Raw genomic sequence first — 15,949 nt, 5'->3', positions numbered from 1 at the left:
GCCATCTTTGAACTATGGATGGGAAAGATCGGCCCTTGTTTCTACTCCCTGGTCACTATTCAATAACCTCTGATGGGACGTGAGAGTGTGTTAGTTTAGAATCTGGCTCAGCTATGATGCTGTTTTTACTCCAATATCTTTCTGACACATGAAGAATGACTGCTGGGTAAAATATTAGAAATGTGGCCAGCACCAACGGCAAGTTACAATAAATAGTCTCAACATAAGTCAATGTCTAATGGTGCGACACAGGAGAGTTATTGGACAACATTTAATATCGAGCCACATAAGTAGGGCAAGTGACCAAAAGCTTGGCCAATGAGGTAGACTTTTGGCTTAAAGGAGAAGTGAGAGACAGCTGTTTGGGGAGAGAATTTCAGAGCTTCGGTCTAAAGGAGCTGAAGCCATTGATGGAATGATTGAAATCAGGATGCACAAGGATCCAAAACTAGAGAAATGAAGGGCACTCTGAGCATTGTCGGAGCACCAGTGAAATGGTACTGTAGCGCGAGTCTGTTTTTTTAAAAAAATAGAATATTAGCCATGGTAACAATAAATCACTGTGTCTCCCAATTGGAATTGTTTTGTATATGGTCTATACAAAATGTATTTTATACAATTATACTGGACATCATTTCAATGTCTTAAGTGTCTCCTTAACCCTTTTCAGGATGCTAATGTAAAGTTGATTAGAGAACTACGTGAGGAGATCGACCGATTAAAAACCATGCTCATGAATTTTGAATTGGTAGGTAATAAACTCTCCCCTAATGTCACAGAGAAAATAATAAGTTATATATTAAATGCATTGACTTATTTATTGTTCTTTATTTATTATTCTTTACTACCATGTTAAAAAGAATCAAATCTGATCCAAGAAATTATTTGTAAAAATATATTTCAAATACTCTCTTGGTTAAAGCCTTTCAAGAATACATTAATTAAATATCAGTGATTGTTTCCCCTGGAGATTTTTTTTTTTTAAATAATATTTTATTGAAAATTTTTGGTCAACCAACACAGTACATTGTGCATCCTTTACACAACGTTATAACAATACAGATAATAATGACCTTTTTTTATTTAAACAAGAACAAAAGAAAACAACAACAAATAAATAAATATTAAATAACAAAAATAAAAACTAGCCCTAATTGGCAACTGCCTTGTCTCAGGCCCCCCCCCCCCCCCCCCAAGTCCTGGGCTGCTGCTGCTGCCTTCTTTTTTCCCCCATCTATCTTTCCGCAAGATATTCGACGAACGGTTGCCACCGCCTGGTAAACCCTTGAGCCGACCCCCTTAGGACGAACTTAATCCGCTCTAACTTTATGAACCCCGCCATATCATTTATCCAGGTCTCCACCCCCGGGGGCTTGGCTTCTTTCCACATTAGCAATATCCTGCGCCGGGCTACTAGGGACGCAAAGGCCAAAACATCGGCCTCTCTCGCCTCCTGCACTCCCGGCTCTTGTGCAACCCCAAATATAGCCAACCCCCAGCTTGGTTCGACCCGGACTCCTACTACTTTCGAAAGCACCTTTGTCACCCCCATCCAAAACCCCTGTAGTGCCGGGCATGACCAAAACATATGGGTATGATTCGCTGGGCTTCTCGAGCACCTCGCACACCTATCCTCCACCCCAAAAAATTTACTGAGCCGTGTTCCAGTCATATGTGCCCTGTGTAATACCTTAAACTGAATCAGGCTTAGCCTGGCGCACGAGGACGACGAGTTTACCCTGTTTAGGGCATCTGCCCACAGCCCCTCCTCGATCTCCTCCCCTAGCTCTTCTTCCCATTTCCCTTTTAGTTCGTCCACCATAGTCTCCCCTTCATCCCTCATTTCCCTATATATATCCGACACCTTACCGTCCCCCACCCATTTCTTCGAGATGACTCTGTCCTGCACCTCTTGTGTCGGGAGCTGCGGGAATTCCCTCACCTGTTGCCTCGCAAAAGCCCTCAATTGCATGTACCTGAATGCATTCCCTTGGGGCAACCCATATTTCTCAGTCAGCGCTCCCAGACTCGCGAACTTCCCATCCACAAATAGATCTTTCAATTGCGTTATACCTGCTCTTTGCCACATTCCATATCCCCCATCCATTCCCCCCGGGGCAAACCTGTGGTTGTTTCTTATCGGGGACCCCCCCAATGCTCCGGTCTTTCCCCTATGTCGTCTCCACTGTCCCCAAATCTTCAGTGTAGCTACCACCACCGGACTCGTGGTATAGTTCCTTGGTGAGAACGGCAATGGGGCTGTCACCATAGCCTGCAGGCTGGTCCCCCGACAGGACGCCCTCTCTAATCTCTTCCACGCCGCTCCTTCCTCCTCTCCCATCCACTTACTCACCATTGAAATATTAGCGGCCCAATAATACTCACTTAGGCTCGGTAGTGCCAGCCCCCCCCTATCCCTACTACGCTGTAAGAATCCCTTCCTCACTCTCGGAGTCTTCCCGGCCCAAACAAAACCCATGATACTCTTTTCTATCCTTTTGAAAAAAGCCTTCGTGATCACCACCGGGAGGCACTGAAACACAAAGAGGAATCTCGGGAGGACCACCATCTTAACCGCCTGCACCCTCCCTGCCATTGACAATGCTACCATATCCCATCTCTTGAAATCTTCCTCCATCTGTTCCACCAACCGCGTCAAATTTAGCCTGTGCAATGTGCCCCAATTCTTAGCTATCTGGATCCCCAGGTAACGAAAGTCTCTTGTTACCTTCCTCAACGGTAGGTCTTCTATTTCTCTACTCTGCTCCCCTGGATGCACCACAAACAGCTCACTCTTCCCCATGTTCAATTTATACCCTGAAAAATCCCCAAACTCCCCAAGTATCCGCATTATTTCTGGCATCCCCTCCGCTGGATCCGCCACATATAGTAGCAGATCATCCGCATATAAAGATACCCAGTGTTCTTCTCCTCCCCTAAGTATTCCCCTCCATCTCTTGGAACCTCTCAGCGCTATCGCCAGGGGCTCAATCGCCAGTGCAAACAGTAATGGGGACAGAGGACATCCCTGCCTTGTCCCTCTATGGAGCCGAAAATATGCCGATCCCCGTCCATTCGTGACCACACTCGCCACTGGGGCCCTATACAACAGCTGCACCCATCTAACATACCCCTCTCCAAACCCAAATCTCCTCAACACCTCCCACAGATAATCCCATTCCACTCTATCAAATGCTTTCTCGGCATCCATCGCCACTACTATCTCCGTTTCACCCTCTGGTGGGGCCATCATCATTACCCCTAACAGCCTCCGTATATTCGTGTTCAGCTGTCTCCCCTTCACAAACCCAGTTTGGTCCTCATGAACCACCCCCGGGACACATTCCTCTATTCTCATTGCCATTACCTTGGCCAGGACCTTGGCATCCACATTGAGGAGGGAAATTGGTCTGTAGGACCCGCATTGTAGCGGATCCTTTTCCTTCTTTAAGAGAAGCGATATCGTTGCTTCTGACAAAGTCGGGGGCAGTTGTCCCCTTTCCTTTGCCTCGTTAAAGGTCCTCGTCAGTAGCGGGGCGAGCAAGTCCAAATATTTTCTGTAAAATTCAACTGGGAATCCGTCCGGTCCCGGGGCCTTTCCCGTCTGCATGTTCCTAATTCCTTTCACCACTTCTTCTACCGTGATCTGTGCTCCCAGTCCCACCCTTTCCTGCTCTTCCACCTTGGGAATTTCCAGCCGATCCAAAAAATCCATCATTCTCTCCCTCCCATCCGGGGGTTGAGCTTCATACAATTTTTTATAAAATGTCTTGAACACTTCGTTCACTCTCTCCGCTCCCCGCTCCGTCTCTCCTTCCTCGTCCCTCACCCCCCCATTTCCCTCGCTGCTCCCCTTTTCCTCAATTGGTGTGCCAGCAATCTGCTCGCCTTCTCTCCATATTCATACTGTACACCCTGCGCCTTCCTCCATTGTGCCTCTGCAGTGCCTGTAGTCAGCAAGTCAAATTCCACATGCAGCCTTTGCCTTTCCCTGTACAGTCCCTCCTCCGGTGCTTCCGCATATTGTCTATCCACCCTCAAAAGTTCTTGCAGCAACCGCTCCCGTTCCTTACTCTCCTGCTTCCCTTTATGTGTCCTTATTGATATCAGCTCCCCCCTAACCACCGCCTTCAACGCCTCCCAGACCACTCCCACCTGAACCTCCCCATTGTCATTGAGTTCCAAGTACTTTTCAATGCATCCCCTCACCCTTAGGCACACCCCCTCATCCGCCATTAGTCCCATGTCCATTCTCCAGGGTGGGCGCCCTCTTGTTTCCTCCCCTATCTCCAAGTCTACCCAGTGTGGGGCATGATCCGAAATGGCTATAGCCGTATATTCCGTTCCCCTCACCCTCGGGATCAATGCCCTACCCAACACAAAAAAGTCTATGCGTGAATAGACTTTATGGACATAGGAGAAAAACGAGAACTCCTTACTCCTAGGTCTACTGAATCTCCACGGGTCCACCCCTCCCATCTGCTCCATAAAATCCTTAAGCACCTTGGCTGCTGCCGGCCTCCTACCAGTCCTGGACTTCGACCTATCCAGCCTTGGTTCCAACACCGTGTTAAAGTCTCCCCCCATTATCAGCTTTCCGGTCTCTAGGTCTGGGATGCGTCCTAGCATTCGCCTCATAAAGTTGGCATCGTCCCAGTTCGGGGCATACACGTTTACCAAAACCACCATCTCTCCCTGTAATTTGCCACTCACCATCACGTATCTGCCCCCGTTATCCGCCACTATAGTCTTCGCCTCGAACATTACCCGCTTCCCCACTAATATAGCCACCCCCCTGTTTTTCGCATCCAGCCCCGAATGGAACACCTGCCCCACCCATCCTTTGCGCAACCTAACCTGGTCTATCAGTTTCAGGTGCGTTTCCTGTAGCATAACCACATCTGCTTTAAGTTTCTTAAGGTGTGCGAGTACTCGTGCCCTCTTTATCGGCCCGTTAAGCCCCCTCACGTTCCACGTGATCAGCCGAGTTGGGGGGGCTTCCCACCCCCCCCCCGCCCTTGCCGGTTAGCCATCATCTTTTTCCAGCTTCTCACCCAGTTCCCACGCAGCTGTATCTCTCCCAGACGGTGCCCCCCCGCCCATCCTTTCCCGTACCCACTCCCCCCTTTCCCCAGCAGCAGCAACCCAGTAATTCCCCCCCCCCCCCCTCTGCTAGACCCCCCGCTAGCGTAATTACTCCCCCCATGTTGCTCCCAGAAGTCAGCAAACTCTGGCTGACCTCGGCTTCCCCCCGTGATCACGGCTCGCACCGTGCGACGCCCCCTCCTTCCTGCTTCTCTATTCCCGCCATAATTATCATAGCGCGGGAACCAAGCCCGCGCCTCTCACTCGGCCCCGCCTCCCATGGCCAACGCCCCATCTCCTCTCCCTCCCCACCTCCCCCCATCACCACCTGTGGGAGAAAGAAAAGTTACCATACCGCAGGATTAAAACATAAAACCCCTCTTCGCCCCCCCCCCATTCGCCCCACCACTTTGTCCAAACGTTCATTTTCATAATCCAATCATTCCAATTTTTCTTCTACAATAAAAGTCCACGCTTCATCCGCCATTTCAAAGTAGTGGTGCCTCCCTTGATATGTGACCCACAGTCTTGCCGGTTGCAGCATTCCAAATTTTATCTTCTTTTTGTGAAGTACCGCTTTGGCCCGATTAAAGCTCGCCCTCCTTCTCGCCACCTCCGCACTCCAATCTTGATAAACGCGGATCACCGCGTTCTCCCATTTACTACACCGAGTTTTCTTCGCCCATCTAAGGACCATTTCTCTATCCTTAAAACGGAGGAATCTCACCACTATGGCTCTGGGAGTTTCTCCTGCTCTCGATCCTCGCACCATAACTCGGTATGCTCCCTCCACCTCCAACGGACCCGTCGGGGCCTCCGCTCCCATTAACGAGTTCAGCATCGTGCTCACATATGCCCCGACGTCCGCCCCCTCCACACCTTCAGGAAGGCCAAGAATCCTCAAGTTGTTCCTCCTTGCGTTGTTTTCCAGTGCCTCCAATCTCTCCACAGATCGTTTCTGGTGTGCCTCCTGTATCTCCGACTTCACCACCAGGCCCTGTATATCGTTCTCATTCTCTGCTGCTTTCGCCTTCACGACCCGAAGCTCCTGCTCCTGGGTCTTTTGTTCCTCTTTCAGCCCTTCAATCGCCTGTAATATCGGGGCCAACAACTCTTTCTTCATTTCCTTTTTTATCTCCTCCACGCAGCGTTTCAAGAACTCTTGTTGTTCAGGGCCCCATATGAAACTGCCACCTTCCGACGCCATCTTGGTTTCTGCTTGCCTTCCTTGCCGTTGTTCCAAAGGATCCGCTGCAATCCGGCCACTTTCCTCTCCTTTTTCCATCCGTGTCCAGGGGGAACACCCTTCTGGTTTACCGCACGGTGTTTTTAGCCGTTAAAATTGCCGTTGGGGCTCCTATCAAGAGCCCAAAAGTCCGTTCCACCGGGAGCTGCCGAAACGTGCGACTCAGCTGGTCATCGCCGCACCCGGAAGTCTCCCCTGGAGATTTATGTATAGCTATGAGTTCTGGAAAATATGAATAAATATCACGCTTCACAATTATTGATAATTAAGTCATATATGTTGTCACCTGGTGCTCTGTGCATTACCTTTTCTTGTGATAAGCAACAACTTGCATTCATGTCACATCGTTAAAACAGTACAATGTTCCTTGGAACAGAAACCTGGTTGATTTTCTCAGCTCTTCATCTCTTCATTATGATACAGAAAATGTAGTGTAATGCCGCTGTACTTTTCCTCTGTGGCTTTTTGACCAACTGGATACATTGTTATTGGCAGGGTGGGTTTAGCTTTCCTTGCAGTTGACAAGGTGCATAAAAACAATAATCTTGGAAAGAAAGAAGGAAGGACTTCCATCTATAGAGTAGCTTTCACATCATCAGGCTGCTCTAAAATGCTTCATAAACAGTGTATTACTTTTGAAGTATAGTTACTGCTGTTTAGTAGGTAAATAGAGTAGCCAGTTTGTGCACAGCAAGGCCACATACAGCAGTTAGATAAGTGATTTATTAAACACTTGGTAGTATTCGTTGAGGGTTACAAGGAGAACACCGTTGCCCTTTTTTGAATAGTGCCATGTAGTTATTCACACTTGCCTAAATTGGTGGACGGCAACTCCACCCACTGCAGCACTCCCTCGGGTGAAGTGACAACCTAGATGTGGTACTATGGAGTAGGTCTTCACTCAGATCTATTGACTCTTGAGAATGGGTGGGTGAAGGGCAAATAATTCAATCGAACACTTCCGAGATATAAAGTTGATTTGGGGTGAGGGAGAAAAATATTGGACCAATTTAGGTAGGAGTAGGGCCAGTCAAGGACAGGGATGGGAAGTTGTGTGTGGAGTCTAAAGAGATAGGCGAGATACTAAATGAATATTTTTCATCAGTATTCACTCAGGAAAAAGATAATGTTGTGGAGGAGAATGCTGAGACCCAGGCTACTAGAATAGATGGCATTGAGGTACGTAGGGAAGAGGTGTTGGCAATTCTGGACTGGCTGAAAATAGATAAGTCCCCGGGGCCTGATGGGATTTATCCTAGGATTCTCTGGGAAGCCAGGGAAGAGATTGCTGAGCCTTTGGCTTTGATTTTTATGTCATCATTGACTACAGGAATAGTGCCAGAGGACTGGAGGATAGCAAATGTGGTTCCTTTGTTCAAGAAGGGGAGTAGAGACAACCCCGGCAACTATAGACCGGTGAGCCTCACATCTGTTGTGGGTAAAGTCTTGGAGGGGTTTATAAGAGACAAGATTTATAATCATCTAGATAGGAATAATATGATTAGGGGTAGTCAGTATAGCTTTGTGAAGTGTAGGTCATGCCTCACAAACTTTATTGAGTTCTTTGAGAAGGTGACGGAACAGGTAGACGAGGGTAGAGCAGTTGATGTGGTGTATATGGATTTCAGTAAAGCGTTTGATAAGGTTCCCCACGGTAGGCTATTGCAGAAAATACGGAGGCTGGGGATTGAGGGTGATTTAGAGATGTGGATCAGAAATTGGCTAGCTGAAAGAAGACAGAGGGTGGTGGTTGATGGGAAATGTTCAGAATGGAGTTCAGTTACAAGTGGCATACCACAAGGATCTGTTCTGGGGCCGTTGCTGTTTGTCATTTTTATAAATGACCTAGAAGAGGGCGCAGAAGGGTGGGTGAGTAAATTTGCAGACGACACTAAAGTCGGTGGTGTTGTCGACAGTGCGGAAGGATGTTGCAGGTTACAGAGGGACATAGATAAGCTGCAGAGCTGGGCTGAGAGGTGGCAAATGGAGTTTAATGTAGAGAAGTGTGAGGTGATTCACTTTGGAAGGAATAACAGGAATGCGGAATATTTGGCTAATGGTAAAGTTCTTGGAAGTGTGGATGAGCAGAGGGATCTCGGTGTCCATGTACATAGATGATCTCCCTGAAGGTTGCCACCCAGGTTGATAGGGTTGTGAAGAAGGCCTATGGAGTGTTGGCCTTTATTGGTAGAGGGATTGGGTTCCAGAGTCATGAGTCATGAGGTCATGTTGCAGCTGTACAAAACTCTGGTACATTTGGAGTATTGCGTACAGTTCTGGTCACCTCATTATAGGAAGGACGTGGAAGCTTTGGAGCGGGTGCAGAGGAGATTTACCAGGATGTTGCCTGGTATGGAGGGAAAATCTTATGAGGAAAGGCTGATGGACTCTGGAGGTTGTTTTCGTTAGAGAGAAGAAGGTTAAGAGGAGACTTAATAGAGGCATACAAAATGATCAGGGGGTTAGATAGGCTGGACAGTGAGAGCCTTCTCCCGTGGATGGAAATGGCTAGCACGAGGGGACATAGCCTTAAACTGAGGGGTAATAGATATAGGACAGAGGTCAGAGGTAGGTTCTTTACGCAAAGAGTGGTGAAGCCGTGGAATGCCCTACCTGCAACAGTAGTGAACTCGCCAACATTGAGGGCATTTAAAAGTTTATTGGATATGCATATGGATGATAATGGCATAGTGTAGGTTAGATGGCTTTTGTTTTTTGACTTCCCATGTCGGTGCAACATCGTGGGCCGAAGGTCCTGTACTGCGCTGTATCGTTCTCTGTTCTATGTTCTAAGTACAGAAAATCTCCTGTGTAATTTGTCGTGTTGGGTGCTCTGCTACACAGATGAACCAACACGGTTGCGGATGGTACAACTCAGTTTTATTACTAACAATATTTACAATGGTAAACTGGTTACTGTGGTTCGTTCATTACCCTTGAATCTGTGGACCTATCCCTAATACTATTTTGGAGTGGCACTCAGCACATGGTGGATGTCTGAGTAGCTTGCTGTGAGCTCTGTGCCCGGAGATGTCTCCTGCTGGAATGAGCGGGAAGTGTCGTGTTCCCTGTTTTATAGTGTGTGTGCTCTTGCCTTTGATTGGCTGTGGTGGTGTGTGTGTATTGATTGGTCCGTTGATCTGTCCATCAGTATGTATGTATGTTTGCACCATGATGTTTACCTGAATATCATGACATCCCCCTTTTTTACAAGAACATGTGCCTATGTGGTTATAAATAGAGATGTGTACTGAGTGCAGCTGAATGTGTGTGTGTGCAATATCTACAGCATGTACATGAGGCTAAACTATATACAAGGGGCGATGTCAGGTGCGACATAGCAACGAGGTTGTACCATAAACAAAGGACGGGGAAATGTTAAACGTCAAAACGAACTCCTGTAACGACAAGGAAGAACAGAAACATATCAACACAGTGGTATGATACATCAGTGAGTTCAATGTTCAAACAGGCTCATAAGTCCAGCCTAGTAGGTGGGCGACGAATTCGGGTTGACCGCCTCAACGGTGGGTCAGGATTCACCGGCTGAGGAATGGGCCTGGCCATGGGCGATGACGGAATGGGCATGGTGGCAGGACGCTCCACGAAGTCGACATCAGGAACAACAGGAGGGCGTGGCACCGGTGTAAGTTCCTGTAGCGAGCGTGGAAGCAGGCGAAAAACCCGGTGATTGCGCCTGCGAATGGAGCCATCAGGCATGCGAACCAGGAACGAGCGGGGAGCCACGCGTTGCAGAACTTCGGCAGGTGCTGACCAGCCACCTTCTGGTAGGTGGATGCGGACGTCGTCCCCAGGCGCCAGGGTGGGAAGATCAGTTGCCCGTGTGTCATGTGCCACCTTCTGGCGAACGCGCTGCTGTCGCATCCTGTGCAATACTGGAGCATGGTTGGTTGTGGGGACCAGAATGGATGGCACAGTGGTCCTGAGGGCGCGACCCATCAACAGCTGGCTTGGTGAGAGGCCAGTGGCTAGTGGGGCAGAGCGATAGGCTAGCAGGGCTAAGCAGAAATCCGATCCGGCAGCAGCAGCCTTGCAGAGGAGCCGCTTGACGATGTGAACGCCCTTCTCCGCCTTTCCATTGGACTGGGGATGCAGAGGGCTGGACGTCACGTGTGTGAAGCCATACGAAGCAGCAAAGGAAGACCATTCCCTGCTGGCAAAACAGGGCCCATTGTCCGACATGACAGTAATCGGAATGCCGTGGCGAGCAAAGGTGTCTTTGCAGGCCCTTATGACAGCGGACGATGTCAAATCGTGCAGGCGTATGACCTCTGGATAGTTTGAAAAGTAATCTATGACGATTACATAGTCCCTGCCGAGCGCGTGAAAAAGGTCCACACCCACCTTCGCCCAGGGGGACGTCACCAGCTCATGGGGCTGAAGCGTCTCAGGAGGTTGCGCCGGCTGAAACTTCTGGCAGGTGGGGTAGTTGAGCACCATATTGGCAATGTCATCACTGATGCCCGGCCAGTATACCGCCTCTCGGGCCCTCCGTCTGCACTTCTCGACCCCCAGATGGCCTTTGTGTAGTTGGTCGAGGACCAGCTTGTGCATGCTGTGTGGAATCACAATCCAGTCCAGCTTTAGGAGGACACCATCAATGACGGCCAAGTCGTCCCGGACATTGTAGAACTGCGGGCACTGTCCTTTGAGCCACCCTCGCGTCATGTGGTGCATCACACGTTGTAGAAGGGGGTCAGCCGCAGTCTCCCGGCGAATACGGGCAAGACTGGAGTCATCGGCTGACCGATTTGCCGATGTGAAGGCCACCTGCGCTTCGACCTGACAGACGAACCCCTCCGAGTCGGGCGGTGTGCTCACTGCTCTAGATAGGGCATCCGCAATGATAAGGTCCTTTCCCGGGGTGTAGACCAGTTGGAAGTCGTACCTCCTGAGTTTGAGTAGGATGCGCTGGAGGCGAGGGGTCATCTCGTTCAGGTCCTTATAAATGATGCTGACCAGGGTGCGATGGTCAGTCTCAACGGTAAACTGGGGGAGACCATACATGTAGTGATGGAACTTGTCTATTCCGGTTAGCAAACCCAGGCACTCCTTTTCGATCTGGGCGTAGTGCTGTTCTGTGGGGGTCATGGCCCGCGAGGCATAGACGACCGGGGCCCATGACGCAGTGTCATCCCGCTGTAGGAGTACCGCCCCAATGCCTGACTGGCTGGCATCAGTCGAAATTTTAGTGTCACGAGATGTGTCGAAAAACGCCAATACCGGGGCTGAGGTGAGCTTAATTTTGAGCTCCTCCCATTCCTTCTGGTGTGCGGGCAGCCACTGGAACTCCGTCGTCTTCTTGACCACGTGGCGAAGAGCCGTCGTGTGGGAGGCAAGGTTGGGAATGAACTTCCCCAGGAAGTTGACCATGCCTAGGAAGCGTAGCACTGCTTTCTTGTCTGCCGGCTGCGACATGGCTGTAATGGCGCTCACCTTGTCTGCATCCGGACGGACCCCTGACCGGGATATGTGGTCCCCCAGAAACTTCAGCTCGGTTTGGCAGAAAGAACACTTGGCTCGGTTGAGGCGCAGGCCGTTTTCCCGTATCCGCGCAAAGACGATTGATGTGCTCCTGTGGTGTGGTGGACCAGATGGTAACGTCGTCAACGTAGACGCGCACCCCTTCGATGCCCTCCATTATCTGTTCCATGATCCTGTGAAAGACCTCGGATGCCAAGATGATGCCAAACGGCATTCTGTTGTAGCAGAACCTGCCGAAAGGAGTGTTGAAGGTGCACAGCTTCCTTCTGGGCTGGTCCAGTCGGATCTGCCAAAAACCCTTCGAGGCATCCAGCTTTATAAAGATTTTAGCCCGGGCCATTTCGCTCGTGACCTCTTCCCGTTTGGGTATGGGGTAGTGTTCCCTCATTATGTTGTTGTTAAGGTCTTTCGGGTCAATGCAGATCCGGAGCTGGAGCTGACCCATGGCGTGGGCTCCGTGACCCGGGATAGCACCCCTTGGTCCTGGAGATCCTGCAGCTGCTGCTTGAGGTGGTCTTTGAGTGGCGCTGGGACCCTGCGAGGTGCGTTAATGACCGGGGTGGCGTCCGGTTTGAGTCGAATTCTGTAGGTATAGGGCAGTGTGCCCATGCCCTCGAATGCTTCCTGGTTGTGGGCGAGGAGCGATTGAAGCTGTGCCCTAAATTCTGCATCCGGGATGTCTGATGTGCCTTCTGGAGACAGAGCGTGGACCCGCTGCACGAGGTGGAGAACCTTGCATGCCTGTGCGCCTAGCAGGAGTCCTTTGATGATCCAACTATTTTGAAGGACAGTGTGGCCGTGTATGTGTTGTGTGTCACCCGGAGCTGGCAGGATCCCATGGCCGGGATGACGTTTCCATTGTAGTCGACCATCTTGCAACGGGATGGCCGAATTGGTGGTCAGACCTTCAAGGCATAGAAGGCTGACCATGCTATTAGGTTGGCGGAGGCACCAGTGTCCAGACGGAATGTTATCGGTGATCGGTTGACCGTTAGGGTGGCACACCATTCATCACCCAGATTGACACTGTTCACTGGCATCGGCTGGTGGGTCCTGCTTGGGGACATCCGGTTCCTGTCAATGACCGCAACACGGAAGGCGTCCCGGTCGTCTGTGTCACTGGTTTGGATGTTGTCTGGGCACGACTCGTAGTACGGAGGCTGAATGGTCCGCACGTCCCTGCGAGGTTGTCGAAATTGGGGAGCATTGGCAGGTTGAGCTGCTCAACAGCAGGCAGCGTAGTGGCCCATCTTGCCACAGTGGAGGCATTGTAGTTTTTTTGCCGGACATTGCCGCTTTAAATGTGCGGCTCCGCAGTTGCCGCACGTTGTGACGTCATGCCGTTTGTTGCGCCACCGCGCATGCGCAGTTTGGTCTTGCGTCAAGCGCGCCTGCACATCACGTCCCTCTGCATCGACGTCTTTTTTGGCGCGCACAAACGCGGGAGGCCGCGGAAAGCGTGCAAAATGGCCGCCCTCGTCCGGTCTGCGGGCCGGGAAGAACACGATCGCCTGGACTCGTTCGGCCTCGTAGGACGCCTGCCTTGTCGATTCGGGCGCGTAGGACCCCGCCGCACCGATTTGCCCGCTTGATATTGGGAGTAGCGGCTGGTCGCGTTTTCATGGAGGATGCAGGCTTCGATTGCAGAGGCTAGGGTGAGGCCTTTAATTTTGAGGAGCTGCTGGCGTAGGGCGCCCGAGTTGACCTCAAAAACAATCTGGTCCCGAATCATTGAATCGGAGGTGGTGTCGTAACCGCAGGACTGCGCGAGGATACGGAGGTGTGGAAGGAAAGATTGAAAGGGCTCATCCTTACCCTGCAGGCGCTGCTGGAAGAGATACCTCTCGAAACTCTCATTTACCTCGACGCTGAAGTGTTGCTCGAGTTTGAGAAGGACCGTCTTGTACTTGGTCCTGTCCTCACCTTCCGCGAACACCAGGGAGTTGTAGGCATGGATGGCGTGTTGCCCTGCCGTGGAGAGGAGGAGGGCGATTTATCTGGTGTCCGAAGCGTTCTCCCTTTCGGTGGCTTCCAGGAAGAACTGGAAGCGCTGTTTGAACAGCTTCCAATTGACGCTGAGGTTTCCAGCGATTTGTAACGGCTGTGGTGTGCTGACGGTGTCCATGGCGCAGGATGGCGGATTCCTGAGGATTCGTAGGTAGGTCTCACAGTTACCGGGTTCCAATCCTGGTACTATGTCGTGTTGGGTGCTCTGCTACACAGACGAACCAACACGGTTGCGGATGGTACAACTCAGTTTTATTACTAACAATATTTACAATGGTAAACTGGTTACTGTGGTTCGTTCATTACCCTTGAATCTGTGGACCTATCCCTAACACTATCTTGGAGTGGCACTCAGCACATGGTGGATGTCTGAGTGGCTTGCTGTGAGCTCTGTGCCCTGAGCTGTCTCCTGCTGGAATGAGCGGGAAGTGTCGTGTTCCCTGTTTTATAGTGTGTATGCTCTTGCCTATGATTGGCTGTGGTGTTGTGTGTGTATTGATTGGTCCGTTGATCTGTCCATCAGTATGTATGTATGTTTGCACCATGATGTTTACCTGAATATCATGACATAATTATTTTTCAATGGTTAAATAAGAGGGGATGATCTAGGTTCATCCAATTGTTGTATTGTTAGACAAAAAAATATTTGCTTTATGCTTGCCAGAAAAGCAGATAACAGGTTTATTTCAAAGCTTCTGATGGGAGAGCAGTTGTGCTTAATAAACCGACCAACAGGATTGCAAGAATGTTCTTGAATGACTCTGCTGGAGTTTGCTAGGACCTTGTGTCACTACAAGAACACTGTTGTGATGTTCCTCATTTGCTTCACTTCAACGTTCAAAATTACAACCATGATCCTGTGAGTTGTGCACCTAGATTGTGTACTCGATCAATTTAGCATGAAAGCTAAAATAATCTATAATGCTGTTTTACAGCGAAACTCCAGCCCTTCATTAAGCGATGAGAAAGATGGAAGCCTAACAGAAATGTTACTTCAAAATGAACTCAAGGTTAGTTCTGTTCTTCATATGAAACAAAATAAGATAAGATAGGTAAACTAGTGGCACAAATAGAGGTAAGTGGTTTAGGTCTGATCACCAGTACATAGTTACAAGGTAACCAGGGTTGGGAAAAAAAGATTCCAGGATACACAACATTTTTAAAAGACAGATAGAATGGAAAAGGAGGAGGGGTAGCCCTGATACGAAAGGATGACATAAGGGCATGTGAGAAAGAATTTTGGCTTAGAAGAGATTAGGAATGGGAAGGCTCAGAAAACACTGGTGCAAGTTGTTTATGGACCTCCTCGCAGTAGGTATTCCTTTGGAAACAGCATTAAACAAGAGATTGTTGGAGCTTTTAACAAAAATAGATTGTGTTGTGATCCAGTCGATGTTAATTGCATGCAAACCAAATCCTAAAGGGACACTTATTCTGTGTAGCACACCTCTTCCATTTATATGTTAATGATAAAAAGATACATTTACTGAATTCAAAAGCCACAAATTCCAGGAACACTTTTGGTATTTTAAACATGAAATAAAATATTTATTAACAATAAGATTGCATTTACTCAATTAAAATTAGTCTCTCAGAACATTCCCTCAAAAATACTTCCCACTTGTTTTGATTCACAAACCCCCCTTTAGGTAACCATCCCCTATAGATGTTTAACCGTACAAAATCCAGTAATATTACCACAAGGCACAACTACTGTTGCTGTAGGGAACGTTTGGCACAGGGCTCCTCATTTCCTCCCACTCTGCTGTGGATATTCAAGCAACCTCAAAACAAAACCCTAGGCAGCACGGTAGCATAGTGGTTAGCACTCTGGCTTCACAGCACCAGAGTCCCAGGTTCGATTTCCGGCTTGAGTCACTGTCTGTGCGGAGTCTGCACGTTCTCCCCGTGTCTGCGTGAGTTTCCTCCGGGTGCTCCGGTTTCCTCCCACAAGTCCCGAAAGACGTGCTATTAGGTAATTTGGACATTCTGAATTCTCCCTCTGTGTACCCGAACAGGCACTGGACTGCGGCGACTAGGGGCTTTTCACAGTAACTTCATTGCAGTGTTAATGTAAGCCTACTTGTGACAATAAAGATTATTAAA

At 49.4% G+C, this 15,949-nt stretch overlaps 1 protein-coding gene across 1 annotated transcript in view; it reads left to right on the top strand.

Annotated features, from left to right (window-relative positions):
• The window catches only part of stard9 (StAR-related lipid transfer (START) domain containing 9), a 388,283-nt gene that overhangs the window by 238,382 nt on the left and 133,952 nt on the right, over positions 1-15,949 (top strand). Inside the window, exons 14-15 of the mRNA XM_072487657.1 lie at positions 671-748; positions 14,779-14,853. Of these exons, the coding sequence (XP_072343758.1) occupies positions 671-748; positions 14,779-14,853 (153 nt within the window). The remainder of the gene's footprint in view (positions 1-670; positions 749-14,778; positions 14,854-15,949) is intronic.

This window comes from Scyliorhinus torazame, chromosome 2 (genome assembly GCF_047496885.1).
Source record: "Scyliorhinus torazame isolate Kashiwa2021f chromosome 2, sScyTor2.1, whole genome shotgun sequence".
NCBI classification, from domain to species: domain Eukaryota; kingdom Metazoa; phylum Chordata; class Chondrichthyes; order Carcharhiniformes; family Scyliorhinidae; genus Scyliorhinus; species Scyliorhinus torazame.
The sequence above is the reverse complement of the archived record's forward strand: the minus strand, read 5'-3'. Positions and strand labels throughout refer to the sequence as shown.